A 24,468-nucleotide genomic window follows, 5' to 3' on the forward strand; every position below is an offset into this window, starting at 1 on the left:
TAATAAAATTAAATTTGTATTGCCAATGTACAGAATTGTAAAAAATTAAACATGGGCAGGTTAAATGTCAACTACTTTGTCGACTATCTTTGACAGTCTTTGTGCTAGACTTTGTCAAATTATTTTAGAATTATTATACATGTAATTTTTTTTTATAATTTATTGAGAGACATATGTTTGTTTAACATATAAGCACACACACACACACATACATATTTGATCTGTGTCCTTAAGTAGTTATAAAAAGTGTAACTAAATATAAACTCATGTACAATAAGTAAATATGTATGTACATAAAAAAGATTACTGGAGCATGTTTTAAAAGAAAATACTATTTCAGTTTTTTTTCTTCACAAATTTTCCTTTAATTCAATGTGTAAATTGCTGTTTCTTTATCATTTCTGCTTGAAAATTATTTCAACACCATTTTTGTTAGCACAGATATATGCATACATTTATGTATGACTGTGCATTTATATAGTTTATTTTACGTAGCCTATTATAATAATAGTATTTAATATTAATATTAAATAATATTTATCTAAAATCCCACATCATAAGGATTCCTCCACAATAATGTTTTTAATGTTAGGCTACCTGTTGCAGTTATTAAATATTAAATTCATAACTTGCTTTTCTGAACCTATGGAAGTTTATCAAGTGGGAGGGGCCGCTGGGAATCTGCGCGTGGAGCTTCGCAGGAGGTAACCAATCAATACTCTCTCAATTCCTCAAAGAAACGCTGAACTCCAAGACGCCGAGTTTAAACGGAGGAGTATCTTTTTTAGCACCTCAGAGTGTCTGAAATGAGCTACACGGGCAGAGGAAATCCTCTCAGACTTGCTGTGGTGGTGATACTGTTCTCCTCGGCAACGCCGTGGACTTTCCGAGAGGAGAAGGAGGATGTGGACAGGTAAAGTGTCCGTGCAGTGCGCGTGCTGTCAGCTCGCTCTTTACACGAGCTCAGAAGACTGAAAGTTTAATTCTTACGCATGAGGCAGATTTGTTTACGTGAAAAGAAACAGCTGACAGCTCCTTTGTCTTACAGAGAAGTGTGTTCAGAGAACAAAATCGCAACGACGAAATACCCGTGCGTAAAATCCACAGGAGAGGTGACCACATGCTACAGGTAAGGGACTGTTTACTTCTCCTTCTTAGCATTGTGTAGGTTCTTGTGCGTGGTTATGTATATATGTTGTCTCTTCTAATGTATGTACGTAATGTGAACATTTTGTATTTATTGAAGCGGGCTGAATTCCCATATGGGACAAATAAAGTGTCCTGTTTGTCTATCTTATGTCTATCGTGATTATTTTACATTTTTATGCGATGTTTTGCCCGAAGTTTTTCTGAAAATTATTTTGCAGGTAAGCTGCTAAGAAATATGGTTAGTTGTTTTATGATTTGAGTTTGAAATGGTACCACTGACTTTATTTTTGAAGGCAGCCCGTTTTTTATGTACCATGGTATTCTACATCACTAGCAATACACACACAGACTAGCTGTGCTTTATGCATTTCTGATGTGGCAATGGAGGAACGAAAGAAAATGAGTGCCAAATTTTTAAATTGTAAATGATTGATTTGTTGACTCAGTCATCATGATATATACGTGACATATATATGAAACTCATATTTTTATGTAGATTATCATTTTATCAGATTATCATTTGATTAAGTGTTTCCTTGAGAGTGCTGTTTATGTTCCCAATGTGTTAAGTGCATGGGCATGTAAAATAATCCTGTGTTCATTATGATGCTGGAACTTTAAGCTGGCTCCCGATGCAAAGCAGACCTAGACTCCTCAGCTTTACCGTGGTAACTTGACATGTCCTCAATACCATCTGACTTTCCTATGTTTAACACAAAACGAGAAGTTTTTATGAATGTACTTGCCATCCAAGTTAACAAGGATACGGGTTGAGTCACTGGACTCCTTTTTTGTTTCAACATTTCTCTTTTTGTCCATGGAAGACCGTTTTCATTTTAGGAATGAATTTTATTTTTATTTTTATGTAGGACAGAATTAAGATTAATTCTATTAGATTAAGGAATTTTTCTCTGTTTTGCATTACTTCTTAGTTGTCACCCTTTCGTGCATTTCATTCCACCCTCATGCTGGAAGTCGCAAGTTAAAGCACAAGCCACTACAGGATTTTTATTTAAGCAGGCGTTGATGTGCGATGCTTTGAAAGACTTGCCAAAATTGCCGTTAAGCCTGTCCTTGTAAATTCTTGGTGTGTGTGGTGCACCAACACTGGTGACCTGTGGAGTCCCTGAGTCTCTCAAGCGTGCATGGAGAGTATTTGCACACTGGGTCTCATGTGAGCAGGCTTGCCATTATTTACTCATTTGCAGATCACTAAAATGACGCAGATTTGATATGAGCTCATTGTAAATTAACAGGCGCAGTTAAGCCACCACACCTCTTTTCGTTTGTGGCTTGGCAGCTCTCAAACTCATGATGTGATGAGGAAATATTTGTCTGTGATTTGTTTAGTTGATGCTTCTGATCTGATCTGATGATCTGTGCATCTGTTCTTGTGCTAGAAACCTGCCTGTAAGCCAGGGTTTGTCTCTTGAATATCATAATGTCAAACAGAGGAGAACTTTCATGCATCACAGTGCGACATTTTCTTGCAAAACTGGCCAAGGATGTAGCGCTAAATTCTTCTGCCTTTGATCGAGTGTTCATTTTATAGCTCTTATTGGCTTAAAATATTGGCAGAAAATATCTATGAATGTGGCTAATGGATAACTTTTGTATCCGAAAAAGGGCAGTCAGTTGTTGCAAATCAAATTAATTGCAATCCTTTATGAAAACAACCCACAATTTTTATATTTTTTATTTTATTTTAATATTTTATTTATCTTATTTTATAAGTTAATATAATTTAATAAAATAACTTTAAAAAAGGAAAGAAGTGTATTCTGAAAGTCTGCTTTGCAGTTGTTGATACTATGCCATAGAATTTATTTATAGGTCTTTACTTTAAATGAACTTACCATTAGTACTGTGGTTTGGATTAATAGATGTATTGTTTCCCAGAACATACTGAAGGTGTTTCTGGAGAAATTGGTTCTTGGTTGTCCTTCCAAATATTTCTGGTGGTTTCAGGCCTGTTTCTACACTCTTGAAGCATTCCAGGCCAAAAGGCAAAGGGAATCAAACATACAAAGGCCATATCATATAAACCTCCGTTTGTTTTCCTCTCACTAACTCCTCTAGGAATGAAAACCAGCCATGAACTTAAACATGAAGTTCATCTGACCACAAGCACTTGTTCTTCGCCAGAAGAAAGCTTTTTGATTATTGGCTGAAGCTTTACAAAAACTGGGAAGTCTCTAGAGTCCAGTCGTATGTCTTTCTTGACCCTCTAGTTCATCTTTAATGTCCACTGGTATCAAGGGAGTTTATTTCCAGAAGTGTCTATTAAAAGAAACGAGATCAAATTGGGTTTTTCAACCCAGACATGTCTTAAAGCTCCTTTGAGCAAATGCAGATGTGTCTGGCATAAGCACGGTAAACTGAAACCTGTAGCATGGCTTCACAAGGGTGCTGGTTACCTACCACTGAACAGCTCCAGGATTGATTGTTGAAGTACTATGAGATGTGGGACTTAAAGCTGGAGGACAAAGGTTTTCCAAAATACTTCTATCATCTCTTCTAACCGAAAATTCATTGTATGGACAAACAGTAGCCTGATAACATACTCTGTGGAATAACCAGAAGTTGAAATTCATAGTTATGATAAAACATTGTTTTTCAGTGTGATGTCTAGATTTTTTTTTTTTTTTTTTTTTTTGCTTCAAATGTCTCACCATGAGGCAAGGATTTCCTTTTTTTTCCTTTAGTCGGAGGACTGTACTCTGGAGAAAATAATTGAAGCTGACTCTGAAGATATTCTGAAGAAAACTCTGACTTTGCAAGATGTTCAGATAAATTATCAGATAAGAAAATCATAATTACCTTTTTTGATTTTCTTTAAATCCATTGTGGGGAAAACATTTGAATTGTCAGATGTAAATCCTGAGGGAAAAAGCCAGAATTGAAAGATTATAGCTTGCATTGCGAGACGTAAACTCACAAGAGCAATTTAAAAAAGTTAGAATTGTGCAAGGCTATTTGCAGTTGTGTTTGGATTTTTAAAAATCCATAACTTTTAATTGATTTAGACTTTGCCAGTGTTCATATTTAATCAGAAACAGTTTACCTAAACTATTTTTATTAGCTTGAACCCTGTCTTCTAGATTAACACTTATGAAATGTGGAACAAATTTTATTTAAAGGCAACACATGCGCTGCCTGAAGATGTAATATGTCTGCTACTTAATTGCAAAAATATTTAAGCATGATTTATTTCCAATGATATTTCATGAAGGGTTTGTCCGATCTTTTCATATTCAATAGACACAAGCTGGAAGTAATTGATGCAAATCACTCTCAGAGCATCTGCCCTTCAGGATTCCAGTACATTTAATTGTATGACTTAAGCAGAAATATTATGCATTTTTATAGTGATTAATGCCCTCCTTGGTTAAGCTGACCAGATGGTTTGAATCAGTGAAAGTCTTCATCAATCAGCTCAAAGTGCTCATCAGGCCAAATGCTGTCAAACAAACGTTTTGACCACCAGCTCGTGAAATTCCAGGGAATCGGTTCTTGGCATTGTTGACCCATGAAACGAAAAGGATGATTTTACTGTAACAGGAAATCTTTTGCATTGTTCTCTGTTGTGTCTTTACGATGACTGTGGGAATCAATGGCAGTAGATCAAACAGTGGTCAGTGTCTTTTGTTTGTTGTATTGTTTTTTTGAATATCGTACAAATTCCTTCTTGTTTCATCATACAAAGCTCTGGTTATAGTCTCAGTAATATGGGGTGTTTTATAGCCACAATTATTTCAAGCAGGGGCTGCGATTCCATCTGAATGTGTATGTTTTTAAAGCACAAGTGAGTCATGAGTTCTGTAGATGCTTAAATCAAATGGACCACTGACCACCAAGTCAACACCACTAAATCTGATTTATAAGCTTTTTAACCGGCCGCTATTTATGACAGAGATGACCCTCATTGTCCTCTCCAAAAACCAAAAAAGTTAATGAATGTCCACTGAAGAACATTTTTAGCCAGCTCAGAACGTGCTAGATCGAGTGACTGATTCCAGTTGGGACACAGCCAAAGTTTATTTGGGATCAGTTGAGCCAAGCTAGTCAAAGCATGGAGAAAACTGAATGTGTTACCCAACAGCCTCTGGAATTTACACAAGTCCCTGATGGATTCTGTGATAATTCTGATGAAAGTAGTGGCAGTGGGAAAAGGCATTTGTTTTCTAGGACTTTCCTTTTATATTTTTCTCTCTTTGTTTTCCACATCTTGTCATGGATTCCGTTTCTTTCAAACGCAGGTCTGGTTGGTGATGCTGTGTTTCTGTGTGTACACAGCTGTAAGCTATAAATTCAGATGTGTTTGTGAACTTTCTTCAAAATATCAGTCTTGAAGAAATCATCCAAGGTGAAAATTGTAATGCCCTATTGACAACTAAACAAATTACGTCAACTTCAGACATATTTGCTCATGTGATTTTATGACTATAATGAAATGTTATGATATTGATCTGTAAAGTAGATCAAAAAAATCATATAAATTGCTATGAATGGCTCCAAAATTAGCTTGGAGGGAAACTGAATGGCTTAATAAACAGCTACTTGATAATAATATACATACCAGTGATGCCCATCCCTCTCTCTTATGTTCACTTAATTTCCAGACAGCAGGTTTACGTAATTTTGCTATTAATTGCCAAATTCTTGCTGTAATTAAGCAATGGTGGTCTGTTTTGTCTCACTAGTCAAAATTATAAAGATTCATGGTTAGGCCAGTAATAGTTTGCTCACACAATTAGAAGGTCAAAGGGCAACAACCTGAATAATTGGGGCCTGATGTAGTGAATTCAGTAAACCCTGTTGCTGTCTGACCAGTTCCCATTACCTAATTTCTTAGTTTATAAAAATCTAATGTTAGGTTAACAATAATATTGTGCATTATTATTATTATTATTATTATTATTATTATTATTATTATTATTATTATTATTATTATTATTATAATTATTATTGTTACAATAAAAAATAATGGATAATAATATTTTTAATATTTTAATATTTTCTAAAAAGTAATTTTATTCCTTTGGCGAATCATTGAATTTTCTGTAGCCATTAGTCTGCTTAATATTTTTGTAGTATCTGTGAAAATGTTTTTTCTTTGATAATAAGACAACAGAATTTATTTGACATAAAAAAAATCTTTTGTAACATTATAAATGTAATTACTGATTTTGATCAAATTAATGCATCCTTAATAAACTTGAATGCTAGAATTAATGTATAACTTTTTTTTGTACACTGTGTATTTGCATAATATAAAGCGTACAGTCCCTTTAGTTGTCAAAAAATTAAGTTTTTGTTTACAGTAAGTGAGTTGCCCCATATTGAAATCCCATGATCAGTCAGCTACTATTCCCTTTATATTAGTAACACAATTGTTATATGCTTTTGATTGTGGAGTAAATTGATATTATGAGTGATTATACACTTATACAAATGGTGTATTTAACTATCCCAAATATATCTCAATCTCTGATATCCACAGCACTGAAGTCACAGTTCACTTATGTACTTAGTGAAGAGAACAAGTGCATCTGAAGTCATGTAATGCATAACTAATTGTCTAGTCATGGAGCACCTACTTATGACACTGTTTACAAGCACTTTTCTTGTTCTGGGATGAGTTGCATGTATAACTGGTGAATCTCAACCCCCAGAGACATTGCCAGTTGGCAGAGCCTTCCCTGCTTAGGTTCTGCCAGTCATTGAGAATAAATAAGTCAATGCCTCAGCTCATTGAGAAACCTTTCGGCTAAAGTGAATGTAAAATGTATCTCTCTCCATCTAGACATCAGACAGACTTGGGAATCTTGTCATTTAAGGACCATTTTTTCCAGTCGTTGACTGAAAATGAAGACTTATTTTTGGCACCATCTGAGAGAACAGTTGAGCAAGAGGGAGTCTGTAGTGGTGTTTGGGATATCTTGGCAGGCGTTCGGGGGAGAGGACGTGTTGTTTTTGTTGTGTTGCATTCCTCAGTGATGTATGAATTGCCTTGGATCTCTGGTCTTGATCTCGTTCTCGTTTGCTGATGGTGCATCACTATTTCCTGCTATCCTTCCCAAAGTTATCACACCTCTGTTTTTATCGTCATTTAAAGAAGGGACGGTTGGGGTCTTTGACGTCTCTGGTTCTTAGACTTTTGCATTTTGTTTGTATTTTTAGTAAATTGTGGCAGTCTGCTGGAATTTTGTAACTTGTTTGCTGTGTTATCGTTGCATTTGTCACAGGTGGCGTAGAGAGATGTTTTCTACCACACACAGCTGTGTGCTCTACCCTTTTGCTTTTGTGTGGTTCACTGTCTGTTCCAGTGAAATCACAAATCAAAATGCAAACAAATGTGTTCCCATTGCTGATATACATCTACTGTGGTACAGCTGCAATTTTGGCTTATTAAAATCTAAAATTATTTTAGGGCAGGTTGGAACTCTAAATGTCTTGCATTATGTCTTGTAAGTCAATGGCTACCAGCCACTGTTAGGTTAAGAACATTCTTCAAAAAATCTTCTTTTGTTTCCCAAACAAGAAAGAAACTCATACATGTGGTTTGGGTGAACTATCCTTTAAATATTCATGAGCTAATTCTTTATCAGAGCTAGCACTGTCTGTACCCTACCACATAACACACAAGAGAAACAATGTAGCATCAGTCTTAAATGCAGAAATCTTTAATGAAATTTTAATGTAAGCCATGATGATTTCCATCTTGACAGGGTTTTTGAACCACCAGTAAGCTATTGCATTGGGTCTAGATTAGGGCTGAAACGATTCCTCGAGTAACTCGATTACTAAAATTATCGAGGCAAATTCCTCTGCCTCAAAGCCTCTTTTAATTTATTTTAAATCTAACGTCAGGTTCGTTCGCAATTTATTTTTTTAATGTGACAACGCGTTTACGTCACCCACAAAACGGAAGGAGACACAAGCGCTGAGTCCGAAGTCTCATACTGCAAGGAATCAGCAGTGTTTTTATTTGAGGGCGCAGGCAAACGTAAAGAGAACGTCGTGGCGTGTGTCCATTGTAAGATAGAGACTTGGCATACCACAACTAGGGCCCTATGATTTCCATGATGCAGGAAACGCGGATGGAATCACGGAATCCAGTCATAAAAACTGAATTTACAGTGTAGCGCGGAATGGCATGGAATTTGCAAAATTTTGAATTAATCAAAAATAGATCATTGCGCTTACATCAAATCATTACATGGAATAATATCTGTAAATATTAAGCCAGTACAATCTGTTTAAATAAGAATCCTGCATGTTCTGCGTGTCTCTGTTAATGAATGGAGCAGAAACGCGTCTTCCTTTATCACACACACTGAAGCGTGTGAGGAAAAAAAGGAAACTTAGTTCTTCACTTTAAGAGACCCAGGAGTCTTATTTTATCTTGCATAATTAATATTGCACTTTAATTAAGCAAAAACGCATTTTATCCGATTAATTGATGGAATATTTGGTAGAATACTCGATTACTAAAATATTCGATAGCTACAGTCCTAGTGTAGATTGATATCTGCCTGCGATGAATGTGGCTTTCTTATTGTTCTCATGTCAGTCATTTTGAGAACAATTTAGAGCAGATGCAGTTAACTAAAACACTTTGTCACCATAGCAACTTGACGTTTATGTTAGAGGTCTTCAGCTGTATGTAAATGATGGCCAATCACAAGAGAAGGAAACTGTTAATAAAATTTTTGTTCTATGATAAAAACATTGCATAAGCTGCGGATTGTGAAACCATATGTTGCAGCTTGCTTTCTGCATGAACTTATTTTCCTTGCACTTTCAAGGCTGTAAAGATTCTAAGTGCCTTTTGACAGAGCTGTAAATAAGTGACATTTTCCTTGTCATTTATTTTGGATGGTCTTCAATAATTTCTCCATTGTTTTGAGAAACAGAAAAATTATATAGTCTTTCTCTCCCCAAAGCCATTTTTATTGAGTTAACCATGTTAACAAAGCACGTTGTTAAAGTTATGAAGGATAGGAAGATATAATTTGCTTTTATCTAGAAATATCTACTGGATTTATTGACACATTGTAAATTAAAAACTACATTTCTGCATAACACATTCTTTGCCATGTTATTCAGCTCATTTCAGATGATGTCAAGCAGTGATTATTTGAGACACTGAGGCATTGACTGATGTTCTCTAAATTTAATTACTTGTGTTTTCCAACTAGAAAGAGCCTGAGGCAAAGCCAGTGTGAACAGTTTTGCGATTAGAGAGTTTGGATGAATATAACATTTGAAGGGTGGCTCTAAACAAACCCAAATTAATGGGTTTAATATTCAATGTATAGAGCGGTCTTAAATCTCAACCAGCGGATAGTGCTGGCTTTCTTCCTAGGCTCATGATATGTAACGGAGTACACTGGTATAGGAGTATCACAGCAGGATATCTTGTGATATGCCAGAGTATTGGCAAATAAGCGCTATAAATGTCATGTATATCTGTTAAGTCTCATATATCACCATGAGCATGCTTGGTGAGAATTCTTCTCGTTCTCAGAGGCAGCCATAAACCAAAGCTATAGGCAGTCTTTATTTTATTTGCAGTATTATACCGTTGCGTGACTTTTTGTAATAAACCAGTTCTGAGTTCAATATGAAATTATTTGATTCAGTTCATTTCACTTCTTTGTGTTTGTGGATTCCTCAGTGTGTACTAAAGGGAAAAAATGACGTTTTTATAGGCCTAGGTACTGTGTTTTATGCCACGTTTGGAAGTTTGTGGTATTTATAGATGTATTCATGCAACAATCTAAGCAAGATGTGCAGTTTCCTGTTCATTTTCCTGATGTCCTTCTGGTCTCACCAGGTCAAGTGAACTTGCATTTTACTTTTACATAATTCATTAAATATTTAGTTCTGTTGTTTATTAGTACAAAGGACTCAATACAATTTTTGGATGGCTTTGAATTGCTTTTTTGTCTTGAAAGCTCTGTGTGGGTTGTCCTTTCCTGATTGTCTCTGTGTATTAGTGCCAAGCTTTAAGAATTGTTCCTCTTTGTGGCATTATGTGCCAGGGCAATGCACTATGCCACTGAAGTGAATTACAGTAAAATGTAATTCTGTTAGATTGTAATTCATTTGTGAAGTGCTCTCTGCAAGGTTCATAAATCATTCTATGAAACCACAAGCCTTTTGTGTCCCTTAGTGGTGTGTAAATATGACACATATTCTATAGAGTTTTAAGTGAATTATAGGCCTTTTGTAAATGCAAATATAATTCTACGAATATAATTTATATTCATATAAATAAAATTTAAACAAATAAATAAATATTTGTTTATTTGATGAAAGTAACTGGAAGGACAAGTAAGATTATCACTTTAACTGATTTTATATTTTACATTTATCAGAATTGATTGATTTACATGGTCAACCTTGTTACGGCAGTTTTAGAAATATCTAAAACTGTCAATCATGTTACTTTTCTTAAGGTAGATCAACCCAGTTTACAGTACTGAAATCCTGGCACACATTCAAATGATGAACTATTTTATTTGGACACAAATGCAGAACAAGCAAAATGATGAGTAATAATTAAAATTAGTCAAACCATTATCTATTTTAATGCTGAACATGGTCCAGAGTTGGATTTTACTTTCAGTTTTTCATTTACTAGTTGCATTTCTTTTGGTGATGAGAATTATCCTAAAAATTGAAAGATTGTCAACAAATATAATCTTTCTCTTTTCTTTTCTTTTCTGATTTGATATTGTTCATTACATTGAATGTAGCCTAGTTGCCATAGTTAAATTTGTTTGCGACGGTTGTTTTATCAAATTAATAGTAATGAACTTTGTGATCCTTGTTAAGTTCTCCCGTTCCCCTTGGTTTCTTCTTCAGCGATCAGGTTTCAGTACTACAAAAACTACCAACATAGAATAACTCAAAATAAAACAGACCTTTATCCAAATTTAGGCTTGGATAATTATCTCTCTTTGCATCTTTGTTTTGGGGCTATGATTATTTTTATTTTTTCAAGAATTTAGAATCTACCTACCTAGAATTTATATTAATAATGTTTCATGTTTGCTTTGATAATGGCAGACATCACATGTGATGAGCTGTGTATAATTAAAGATGAAGTAATCTGACACAAAATCTGTGCAAATGGGTGTTAGCATTATTTTATTTTGTGCCAGACTTACAGTATTACTAGCTGTCCAGACCTGTTAGATGGGCACTGAGACGTCTTGTAATTCATGTGTTTTAGCAATCAGGTCAAATAGAATGTGACTGAGCATGTTGGTAGCTAAACAATAATGTTGACATACTTGCCAAAAAATGTAAGAGTTTGATCCACGTCTCTCTTTGCTGTGGATTAGCCTCAAGGTTTTGGCTTGGCGGAGGTCCACTCATCCTGTCTGCATGTTTGCAGCAAAGTTCCAAGCTTCTGTCAATCATGGGTGAAGTCTTAGGAGATTTGTTTATTGCTCATTATTTGCTTATATATTACATATGTTTCTATAAACTAGTTTCGTTTGCACAATGCTATGATAAGTTTGTTTGTTCATGTTCAGCTCACTTGTAAAAGTGTGACAGAATTGTCCTGTTTTACCAAACATTTGTGCACCGCTTGGAAAAGCTATACTTCTAACTTAGTAAAAATAGTGATTAATTACTTGGCATCATCTTCATTGTGTATGTTGCACAGAGCTTTGTGTGTTAATTAACCATTTACCTGACAATCACTTTGTTTGTGAGTTGTAAACAGATCTTTAGCATATAATTGATGTTTATTTCTTTTATTTTTCAAGTTTTATTAGCGAGTGTACAGGAAATGAGAGGAAGAAGGAAAGAATGGGACCATGCAGGCAATGTGATCGGAATAGTAATAAGGGCATTGTGTATAAAATCTGGTGAATATTTCATATTAAAAACTAACTCAAGATCTTACTGTAGGTTCATAGAATATTGAATGAATTAATGGAATTATTACATTAACTTTATTGTATTTAATCAGTGGCATAAATGAGATGGCATTGAATGCAATTAGTTGAAACATTTACCTCAGATATAACTATTATACTATTTAAATAGTAAACTGTAACTGTACAAATAGTTGTAAAGGGTTTATAATGATTTAAAATAAGTATTGTTTAAAGTGTTTATTTGTTGTTTTTTTTGTTGTTGTTTTTTTTAAAGAAATATTTTCACCAAGGCTGCACTTATTTGATCATTACTCCAGGTTTCAGTGCCACATCATCCTTCAGAAATCATTTTAATGTTAATTTTGTGCTCGGAAAAATATATATTATTATTATTATTATTATTATTATAAATGTTGATAACAGTTGTGCTTCTCAGTATTCTTGTGGAAATATTTTTTTTCATGATGCTTTGAATACATTTTTTCAAAAGAACGGTGTTTATTTAACATAAATATTTTGTAAACTTACATCTTTACTGTCACTTTTGAGGAGTTTACAAATACAAACTCTTGAATGGAAGTGTGCGTAGATAGTTTAATGTTTTAAATGCTATCTATAATGCTTTTATATAAAAAGAATAGCAAAAAGTCTATGCAATTGTTGCATAGAAATATCTATGAATACTAATTTAATAAGACTGTATTTGGAATTTTTGACTGGTAAATTGATATGCATTTGATCTCCACAGCTCAATGTAAGAGCACATGTATTAACCTTTTCACCATGACTCATGTCACATTTGACCTTGTTACGACAACAGACCCCCGTGTGAGAATGAGTTTAGTCATCACTGAAAATAGCCCACTGAAAATCTAACTGCTTCAGTCCCTGCAGTACTGACGAACTCTTAGCTCTTTCCAAATGCATGAAAAATAGTGCTGTCACTCTGTCTTTGTCACACACTCAAGTAGGGGTGCGCTAAGACCAAAATCTTATTTCACGATATGATATCTTGATATATATCTTGATGTAGTTATTTTTTCTTTTAATATGCTTTTTTTAATGATATAAGGATATTTGATACCATACAATTTTCATAATCCTTGTCACCATTGTTGATATCAGACTAATACAAGAAAATAATAATTATATAAAAAAAGTCTGTGATGAAATAAGAAAAATAAATTAATAACAAGCAATAGGACAAAAGCTATAAGAAATGCATTGTGTAAATGAATTAGTCTTCACTGTGTAAGTTATATCTATCTATTTATCCATACATACGCATAATTATTAGTATTATTATTATTTATTTATTTAATTTCTTCTTCTTCTTCTTCTTCTTCTTCAGTCAAGAGCAGTGGGAGAGTTTCTCTCACTGTTGTTTATATGAATGGCAGAAAGGACGAATATTGGACAGCTTCCCCTTTAAGACAGAAGTCCGGAGCCAATCTACTGTTACATATGCGCTTTCTCTCGCAACTGTTTACATTCCTTTAAGACCTAAATGACTGTGTTTATGAGGATACTTGCATTTGAATGCATATAAGTGTTTATTCAATCATTCAAAGCCAATAAAGCGTCAAAAATGCTCACAGGCTCTATTAGCAGCTGATGCACGGCTTAAACACAGACAGCGTGCACATATAGCTCAGTTGTTTGTTTCAACGGCCTAAAATCAGTTGTTTTAAACTGCAGTGCTTGCAAACATTACGTTTTGTGACCACGCACACAGCAATGTGACGCGCGTGCGCGTGCATCCTCGTGTAATGCATGTTCATTCAAATTATGAAAAAGTATTGCCGTAAACAATGTATTTTGTGGCACCACAAAATAAACGATAAGAGCATAACATGAAACAATAGACTTGTCATTCCATCCATCCAATATATATTGTGATATCGCCCAGCCTTACACTCAAGCATAATTTTGACAATATTCATTTGCGCCTGCCATGGTTTCAGGGGGGTTATGTGTTGTTGAATAGGTGCCAGTAGTTTGAATGCAGACTACTGAGGATTTGGCTTCCTAAAGAGAAACAGATGTTAGCATTGGCCTGAATTAAAGCAGGATGGTCGAGACACAGGTTGATGATGTATAGGGCTTTGTACTGTGTCAACATGGGGTGTGTGTGTGTGTGTGTGTGTACACCCATGCCTTTAACCTGTTAAGTGTGTTCAAATGGAATTACTACTATGAGCCTAAATTAATGATTATTTAAAGGGGGAATACAAGAGCGGCACTACATTTTGCATCAACATGACCCCTGTGTGTATACTCTGGGTGTACAAATGTGGTTTCCATACTTGAATTAGAAGCATTAAAATGTAAAACTTGAGCTGTAAAAATTCTGTGTATTATTATTATTATTATTATTATGCTGTACAGTATGGATGGTATTATTAATTTTCCACCATATTGTTGTGGAACTGACCTTTCTTTATAAATTCTAAACATTCTAAGCGAAAATTTGCAAATAAGTGTTTTTTGTATCATTAATTTTGAGTTGGTGTAGAAACAAATTTTACTCAGAAATTGCTAAAGATTTCACAAATAATTGCAAAGAAATTGCTAATAACACTAAGTTAAGTGTGACATTTTGAAGTACTGTAGACAGACTGAAATAGTATTTTCTATTCTGATTTGTATTCTTCAAAAAAAAAATGTTTTTATAGTAGCTGTAGTTTTATTTATTTTGTACCTTTTAAAACTAAATTTTCCTTTAAAAATTAATGAATTTGGTTCATTTTGGTCCTGGGAGATTATACATCATGCAGGATCTGTTTGATTTTAAGACTTTTCCCAGCAAAACTATAAATTCCAAGCATGGCTAAATTGTGTTTATTTTAATTCTTCGTTTTTATGGAAAGACATTTAAATGTGTTAAACTGCATGACTGATGTGTAGTGGATAATGAAGTGAACCATGGATTGTCAAGAAACGGTTTATGTGGCTTAAGGTTTGCATAGGAAATTGTACTTAGTTCAGCAAAACCGCAGTCTCTGTTTTTTCCTCCTTTAGTCTGTTTTGGGATTTTTTTAATGTATATTTTACTGGCAGAACATTACATTTCTGTTTTGCTGTCTTGCTTTAGATACCAATTAGTGGTCATTTAACTATTAATTTACTATCCCATTAGGAGAAGAGATGATAATTTATCATTCTGCTAGGATTTTAATTAGTAAAAGGAAATGTTCTGGACTGTTTAAGTGCTACAGTGCCAGTGATTTTTCAGTCAGCTGGATACTCAAGCATTTGGATGCCAGACCTCTTTTTTTATTGCATTTTGACATTGTACCATTATTATAGTATTTTGTGCTTCTGAATTTTAACATATATTTGTCAGTCAAATGGATGGTCATACTTAATGTTAAAGTCATTTAGTCACACTGCTTTCAGTTCAAGACATGCAAATTGTACCCGCTCTGTTTTCTTGCTAAATCACAGGGAAAAACTTGGTCATTTGATACCCCCTAAGCCTTTCACTCTCCAACAAATTGGATGTGAAAGAAAAAAAAACCTTTGTCTGAGAATACTTTAACCGCAGCTATCGTTAAAATCGCCTTGTTGACTTATATAATATATTTTCCACTTAACTGAATCATTTGTTTCCAAGCAACACCTCTTTGTCCTGATTTGGTGTTTTTGTAAACCTCTTTCCAGAGGTCAGTACCTCAAGGATCGATTTTTCAGAAACGAGGGATGTGTTAAGTCATTCATCCCATCATTCATTCATTCATGTCCTTCGGCGGTAAACGTGTCACTGTTTATGAAGCGGCCCAAGTGGTCAGTCCATGCACTTGACATTTTCCTGGAAAAACGTCCCGTTACTGTGCAAATAGTCGGTCTGTTGAGGGTTCCAGTAGTCGAAGCCCTTTCTTTATAGTTGATCTGGCCCAAGGCCAGGGGTGTAGTATGGTTCGAATTAAGAGAGTATAATGTAAAGAAAGTACGTCTATAAACGTGGATTCTGTATAACAACTTATGGACGGGCATGTTCTCTGTAATTTCCGGGGTTGTCAGGGTGAGAGACATTACACCGGTTAAATTCAGTGCCAGTCCTCCTTAACATGCTTCTAAAGATACCTTGACTTCCTCCGCCTGTTGTATATTGAAGCCAGACGTTGCAGATTTCAGACTGACTTCTTGGTTGTTCAGGGCTTTGTGTTTGTGTATCTGAGACAATGCACATCTTTTCCTTGTTTGGTTTAATTAACCTTATCGCTTCCAGGCTCAAAAGGAATATTGTGAGATATTTAGATGGTGCAGATAGAGAAACTCTTTACTGAGTGCGTGTATATATATGTGTGTGTGTGTGTGAGAGAGAGAGAGAGAGAGAGAGAGAGAGAGAGATGGAGATGAGGACAGAGATTGTTCCACGTGATTACTGGCCAAAAGGAGACAGAACTGCATCTAACCACAACCACATGTGCTTTGGGGGGTCTTTTCTAGAACCCTCCATCTGTTGTTAGGACAACAAAGAAGTCTGCAATTTCTAATGTCAATGAGCATGTGCAACAACAAAAGACGTGACTTTCACATGTGTGACTCAGGTTGGGAATTTAAAATATGATGGACCACACACAATATTGAAATAGGGCTAAATATTGGGAAGAAGGTCGCCTCATGCCATTTGGGTCCAAAATTGTTATCGGAGCAGTCTTATTTTTGCTGTTCAGTGATGTTTTGTGAGTATCGTGTTATTTGGGGTGAATGTTGGCCAATGTGTCAGACCATCTGCACATTTACACTGTGAAAAGTGTTGTGATTTGACAGCATGGCAACTGATTTAATATTTTCTAAACCTCTGACAACACTTCAGTTGGGAATGCAGATTTGATGTATGCTACACAAACATTCATAGGGCCTTATGAAATCAGTTTTATTTTTCCCCAAATTTTCCATTTTTTCAGTTTTAATTTTTCTGGATTTATTTTTGTTTTTTGTTTTTTGACTCCCTTTTAATAGTTAAATTAAATTGAACTTATCAAAATGTATGTCTAATTAATTAAAACTAGTAATAGGGACAATGTCTTTAAATCACACCAGACTTTTATTTTGACAGGTTACTGTGAATACCTTACGGTTCTGTGCATGTGATAATATGATGCTTGTTTTACTCAAATCAAATGGTCAAATGCTCATGAAGTGACTCTCAGAGCAGTTCTGGAGATGTTGTTCATGTTTTTACGTCCTTATTTAGTGAGATGACAGATGCTGAAATCACAGCGAGCATCACACGTGCACAATTTTGTAACGTAAATCTGTGGTGAAAAGGGGAACTGCAGCGCCCTCTAAGAGCCAATGGGGCAGATTTGAGACTGCCCTGCTTTTTTTCACGTTACCTTACATGAATCTCACTCCACCAAGACAATATCAATCCACTTCAGCAATGTGTCTGCAACAGATCAGTGGATCAAATTAACAAAGTAGACTATGTTAAATCCTTTAGTTTAAATGTGCTCACATGAATAGCCTTTACATGGTTCTGTTGTGTTTTTGTTGTTTATTCTGAGAATAGACATATGATCGTCTTTTTTCACCCGAATTGCTCCACAATTTTTAACATTCAAATCAACATTTGGAGGTGATAAATACTAAGGCAATTATTATACAGCATTGTATACATGCAACATTACTTCGAGCCTGTCAATCAACATTAGCTAACCACAGGATAACGCAAGGACATCTCTGACAAAATTTTGTCCCCATGTGTTGTTCAGAGATTAGAATATAAAACTTACAAAATGTTTTTCATATATCAACGCTAAACGACCCAGAATCTGACCCACCAACATTTACTGTCAGGAGCTGACACTGCTAAGTCCGTAATGTTAAGTATGTTAAGTGCTATATGAAATAGGTTGGGTGTTTTGATAAGATGCATCAAAAATGACAGCTTTAAACATTTGATTGAAAACTGATAATTCTGCAGTGCAAATGCAAAATGCAAATCATTAGTTTGAAGACACTTTTACTCTCTTGTATTGCAGATGCTTTTGAGACCGCATAACTAATAAGTCCCTCTAGTGTTCTTGAATTATCATTTCTTTACACAACTACTTTTTTCCTTGGTTTATGCATGACCACTGTAAAGTGCGCCATGGAGACTAACTAAACTTTGGCTGGTCAACGCTGAGGTGACTAGATGGTTCAGGAGCTTAAAGATTTGATCCAGAATTATTCTCTGACAGAAACACTGCTTGATCAGAGAGGGTCACAGGCGCTGACCTATGCACAGCACGTCTATAGAGTAATATCCTCTTTCAAGACAAATTGCCTTGTCCTGGAAGTACCTAGTGCAATTATATAATAAACGCCAAAGTCAATTCAGGCTATTATGTTTACAGTGTGTTATAGTCCCAAGGCAACTGCACTGGCTGAAATTGGACTATGGAGGGGGGATGAAATTAAAGATGTGAACGTAACCGGAAAAACATTTTACACCAGTAACAAAAAGACAAGATACAAAAGGTACTTTTATCAAGTCTGCAAAGCATCCTGTGACTTTTCATGATGTTTTTAGTAGGGGTAGGAAGTTCCACCAAATATGATGTTTGGAAGAAGAAATACAAAAAATAAGTGACAAAATACTGAGAACAAAAAGATATCCAAGCACTTTTCATAGGTAACTGTTCTTTGTAATTTATGCCTTCCTGTAACTGTATTCCCAAAAGGTAAAGTGTTTTGGAGACATAAGACTAGTATTTTCCGACAGCCGTTCTCCTCTCTTGAACTTTCTGGCGAGTGCTTTCATTCTTTTTGCTCACTTGAGTAACCATCGCACCATGACAGACATTTGGTTCACCCCTGCATCGATGAACAGTTTATACATAAGTTTTTAAAGTGATGTGATGTCCCCCCACCCCTCCAAGTGTGTGTTTTGACAGAACGTGCTACAGATTGCATAAAGTGAGTTACATAACATGATCAGATCGCCCAAATGTTGGTTTTATTGTAAAACACATGGGGCTTGATATCATTTTCAGACCTCAGGTTTTGACATTTGAAGGACACTGAGAACCGCGGCGGACTGTAATGATGTTAAACTGCTGTTTTTGAAAGATTTGGTGATGCCCTAAATATTGCAATATCATATGCGTAGGGGTTTAATATAAGCTTCAAGAAAATGTGTGTAATATGAGGTATCATATTATAAATAAAACTCCGGATGATTGTTGGAATAGTAGCACTTGATCACTGTTTCACATTTCTCATAGACTGTATGCTGCACAACTTCCAAATAATTCCCCATGCTGATCCCATGTGTTAACTTCCAGTTCTTGACTATGAAGCAGTTTCTGATCATATATCATAAAGTAAACATTGGATAGATGAATCCATCTAGGCATTTTTTTTTAACATTAGAGTAGACAGATCCAGTCATCGCATGCTTCCACAGAATGAAATTTGGCTGTCCGTGAGTGATTTCTGTTCTAAAGTTGGCCAGCTCCTCTCCTCTCTCGAACTGTTGATTGTAAATAGGAGTGATGTGAAAACAATAGTGGGAGAGCAAGGGGCAGAGCGACAAAGAAGGAAGATTTGCCAAAGCAACAACTCAACACATAGATTATATTTCTCAAATATCTGAGTTTTCCTGAAACTTTTCCAGCTTGCCAGTCTTGCTCAGGGATTTTCTTGGGCTTAAGTTTCTTAAAATAATTGATTTCCATCCTATATGTGACCAATATACCAGTTGAAACTGTGAAATATTAATATATCTGTTCTTTAAAATTTGGTTGGTTAGCTGTTCAAATTATGAGATGTGAGATATAATACACTTTACTTAAAGCCTTAATGCATTATAAAAGCTTATTTAGTGCATTAATTATGGCTTGTAATTCACCTTATAGCCTTATGTATTGCATGATCTCAGGAATAATTGTTATAAAAAATTATAGTACTTAGATGTTAATTGTTACACCTTTTAGAAGGTATTACGCATTAAAACAGGTGACTAACAAACCTTCAAATATTAAAGTGCATTTTAACTTTTGGTTAAGATTATTAATTTAAAATATAATGCACTACAGTGTACATTATTAACAGCTTTGTAATGCATTGTAAATAAAGGCTTTTAATTTAAATTTTATCGCCCATCTCCTCTCACATAACATTAAATTGATATTCAGTTTTTATAACATTCTACATTTAATGTTTCACAGTTGCTCACTGTTTATCAGCTTTATCAGCAGTGTGTATGTCGAAGTAACTGACAAGCATACTTTAAATTCAACTTAAATGTGAACTTTAACTGTGAAACGCCCATGGATTACATGGTGCCCATGCGAGCATAGGTTTCCAGATTAACTTAATGCCCATTAAAGCATCAGTCTGAATTAATCTCAGTTTCTCATCACCTCATCATGTCTGAAATGTTGACAGGCAGATCTTTGCATTGGCTGGCTGGGTCTGTCAGGCCCCATTCCAAGCAGTTACACCTAAACAAACACCAGCACTTCTGTGATTTAATGTGAACGTTAAAGTGCGGGGGGGGAAATTCAGTCTAGTGGGTTACTGAAGGCACACCGACTCATAAAAGACCTGTGGGTGGTGTTACAGTGCGCAAAGAGAGAAGACAAGAAAAACTAAAACAAAACTGGCCACATCTAGGGCCAGTGTGAAGAAATGTAGAGTTTGTGTCTGAATGTGTTTCAGGCTCTTGATTCGTGCCACATAAAGATTCTTCTAAGCATAAAAGCAGAGAAGGTGAAGTGGCCTTCTGCGTCAGAGCACCAGCAATACAATTAGACCTCCCTAAACACACACACACACACACACTTGGCACAAAAGCAACAAGATCAAATTAGTCTTCAGAGGCCCAACTTGAGCGAAGGGTGTTTACTGACATGCAGTATAAGATTAGATCTAGACCATGAGATCTAATAAGATCCTTACATGTGTAATACTGAAACTTCAAACAGGTCTGTGTAATTTACAGTTTCCAGCTGTACAGGTTTTTGCTCAGGAATAGAGGAGAAAGATGACCGCCACAAATTCATGAAATAATAAGACCGCTCACTTAACACAGCTGCTAATGGCTTCGGCTTCTGGCCAATTATGTGGATGTTAATTATAAAGGAAATTGACATTTTTGTTTTGCATTTGTTAGCCTGTGATTTCCAGCTGTGATCGTTGATGACTCCTTGTGCTGTGCTTGGCCAGACAGTCTGGGATATTTATCTTTGAATATTAAATACAGGGTATTAAATTCAAGTGGTATGATAATCTTAAAGTCATCATGGTTTTGAAATGCTCCCAATTAATTTTTTAATACACATTCCTGGACTTGAAATAACCTTACTTGTCAGGCTGGAATGCACCAGCTACTTTTAGAATATGAACAGATTTTGAAGCGTTAGACATCATATTTGTCGACTTTGTAAATAGTTACTGGTATACACAGAAAAATGCATCATGCACTAAATGACAGCAGATCACACACTTACAGACTTCTCTGCCCGTCATATATTACATGATTTTATGTGAAATCTGTTAACTCTGACTGGAGACTGGCTCTGACTTTCAGCAAATAATGCCAACTCCTCCAAACTGTAAACTGCGACAAAAATCAGAGCAAAAGTTATGTAGTGCATTTAGACCGTCCTATCTCTCCATCTATCATTGTATCATTCTTTCTATGTATATTGTTTGTTCTATCTATCATTTGTGTGTTGTATCATTTATATCTGTTGTTCTGTCTATCTATCTATCTATCTATCTATCTATCTATCTATCTATCTATCTATCTATCTATCTATCTATCTATCTATCTATTATTCTGTCTACCTTTTGTTTGTTCTATCATGTCTTCTATCTTTTTGTTCTGTTGTTGGCATTATAAGAACCTCATAATCACTTTTAGTTTAGGAATGTTTATTTAGAGCCTTGAAATTTAAATAGTGTTTGATTTGAATTGAACTGATGTTGCCCATAGTCTTTCCATGGTACCATGATTTCCATGGTAAATTTCTCAGTGTAGCCAGAATGTCATGTTTTTTCCTCCATGTGCACTGTCAGTGTCTGTGGTTACTGCAGGTCTGTGCTCAGTTTGTTTAAGTAATTCGAGATCTTTCAAAGCCCAGCGAGTGTTGCTGAGGTCACACTAATCCAGACCTGATTTTCTCCTGGTAACTGGACACCCATCAACGTGGGAAATTAAATAAACACAACATTAGGAAAGCACAGGTGCTACTCTACCCACTAACAATGCCTGACAAGTCAAGTAAAAGCCCTGTTTAAAAGTGAATGTGTCTCAGTGTTAATGCACCTGTTTTTGTTTGGACATGGTTCTGGAATATCACCGCTTATTCATAGTTTCCATAATTTCCATCTATCATTTAACAGAGGCTGAAGAAAAACAAAACAGTTTCTTTTCCACACTATTATATCTAAACAAAACGCACTCAGCTCATTTTTCTTAGTGTCTGAAATGTTTTAAGCTCTTTTAACGTGCCAGAATAACTAAACCTTTCCTTTTCATCTACAAGCAAATACACCTGAAGTCGAAATCAGGTGCTTAAGTGAGTAAAAAGGGCTTAAGGTGACGTTTCTTAATGAATCATCAATAATTATATTGAATAAATGTTATAAGAAATTTAATGTCACTGCATGCAAATTCCATCGCTTTCTCTTTTTCTCTCTTACATAACAAAGATTTGGTTAAAAGTCTGGTCGTGTCTGAGTGACCAAACCAGAACTAATCCATTTCATCCCGTTTTAATCCTCCCGAGGCTGGGTTCACATCTGGATCCTCCCCTCTGGAAACGTCAGACCATCAGAGCAATCGGCTGCAAAACATCCTCTTCTGCTATTCAGTGTGATCTTATTATTGCAATCTGGCCCCAAGAGGATTTTAAATAGTAAATGATGTAATGGCACGCAGTTGCATGGAATTCTGGAATATTAATCTACTGGATGAAAACATCTGTTTGACAGAAGGTCCTAAAAAATATTAAAAGTAAATTTATTTGAAAAACTGTTTCCCTCCCAGTTCATCAGGTTCAATGTGCAAAGGAATTAAGTTTCTTTATCTTTTTGGTGGATTTCCAATGAGGAATGGATATTAGTTTAGTATTTTTGTTTTATTGAGTTTATTAGGAGGAACCCTTTAATGTGTCATAACAAGAAATTAAATAGTTCTCGATATTTTGAAATGAGTTTGATGTACAAAACTTCTTTCCAGTTTAAAAAGATCATTTGCTCTGAATATTGCTCTTAACTTCCACTATTTTGTGTCTGCGTTTATGAAGACTGGAGTGTCTCTCACAGGTCCTGCATGAGAAATGGTCATCAGGAAAACTAATTCTGGCCTCCATCAGTCTGTAAGGGTTTAACCACACTGACAGATGTGCCACTACAGGGAGTGATTCAAAGCTTTTACATTATCATGTCATGTTTTAAAGCATTAGTGCCACTGACCTTATCTTTAGAAAAAATGTCTTGCTGCTTTTCTCTGATTTTGTAATTTGCATTTGGAGAGTGCATTTTATTTAGAAAGAGACAGGCCTGAACACAGTTTTGTGTTTTCAAGCTTCTGAGATTAAACCAGTGCTGTGTCACACAGATAATATGAATCAGTGTAAGTAGCCGTAGTCTATATAAGACCTCAGCACAGAACATCTGGGGTTGCTCAAGACAAAATATTGAAGCCTTTGTGAAGTTTTGTATATTTACATTCCGAATTGTGTGATGTATACAGTATAGGTTGATACGGTGTTTGAACATTTCTGGCTCTGTTTAAGTCATTATGGGATTTGGTCCAGCTGGATTTCATGTTCTCCTATCCATTAAGCCTGTATAGTTTTTCATGTTAATGATGCACATATTAATAAATACTGTCATGCAGTGCAGATTTAGTTCTTAAAATTCATGGATATTTGCATGCTTCATGCACATCCAATAAATAGTTAAATTACCCTTTATTTTGAGGTCGCATAAAGATGTTTACAATATAAAAAAGCTAATTGTATTGTAATAATTACAAAAATGAACTCATTTATATGTTTCAAAGTTTGGGTTTTATGTGTCTTTATAAAGTCGATCTTAAAAAATGAATGAAAAATCAAATCCTCAAAGTATGAATATATTTGTGAAAGCACCAGCACCAGATGGAAACCTGAGTGTAAACACCACAGAGTTAATAAACAAATCTTAAAAAATATTTTTGGAATGCTTACCCTGGCAGACACAGGTCCAGGGTCAGTTCTGGCTGTTCTTCTCTCTGAGTGTTGTGTGTTAAGATAGGGACATATCAGAGTTTGTGTATTTGTGGAGGATCAGGGTGGCTTTGGTATCAGCACACCAGAATCACGAGATTTTCTCTTTAGTATCTCCGTGTATATAAACCTGCATCCTTCCTATCCTGCTGTATGTGTTTGCTGAAGTGCTTTATTTTTTAATTACAGACTTGATT

The 24,468-nt window shown here is 35.3% G+C and overlaps 1 protein-coding gene across 1 annotated transcript in view; it reads left to right on the plus strand.

The window, feature by feature from the left end:
* The first annotated feature begins 724 nt into the window (after positions 1-724).
* LOC127941457 (collagen and calcium-binding EGF domain-containing protein 1-like) overlaps positions 725-24,468 on the plus strand; it is a 44,002-nt gene continuing 20,258 nt past the window's right edge. The window contains exons 1-2 of the mRNA XM_052536512.1: positions 725-913; positions 1,049-1,129. Of these exons, the coding sequence (XP_052392472.1) occupies positions 807-913; positions 1,049-1,129 (188 nt within the window). The 5' untranslated portion in view covers positions 725-806. The remainder of the gene's footprint in view (positions 914-1,048; positions 1,130-24,468) is intronic.

This window comes from Carassius gibelio, chromosome A21 (genome assembly GCF_023724105.1).
Source record: "Carassius gibelio isolate Cgi1373 ecotype wild population from Czech Republic chromosome A21, carGib1.2-hapl.c, whole genome shotgun sequence".
Classification (NCBI taxonomy): domain Eukaryota; kingdom Metazoa; phylum Chordata; class Actinopteri; order Cypriniformes; family Cyprinidae; genus Carassius; species Carassius gibelio.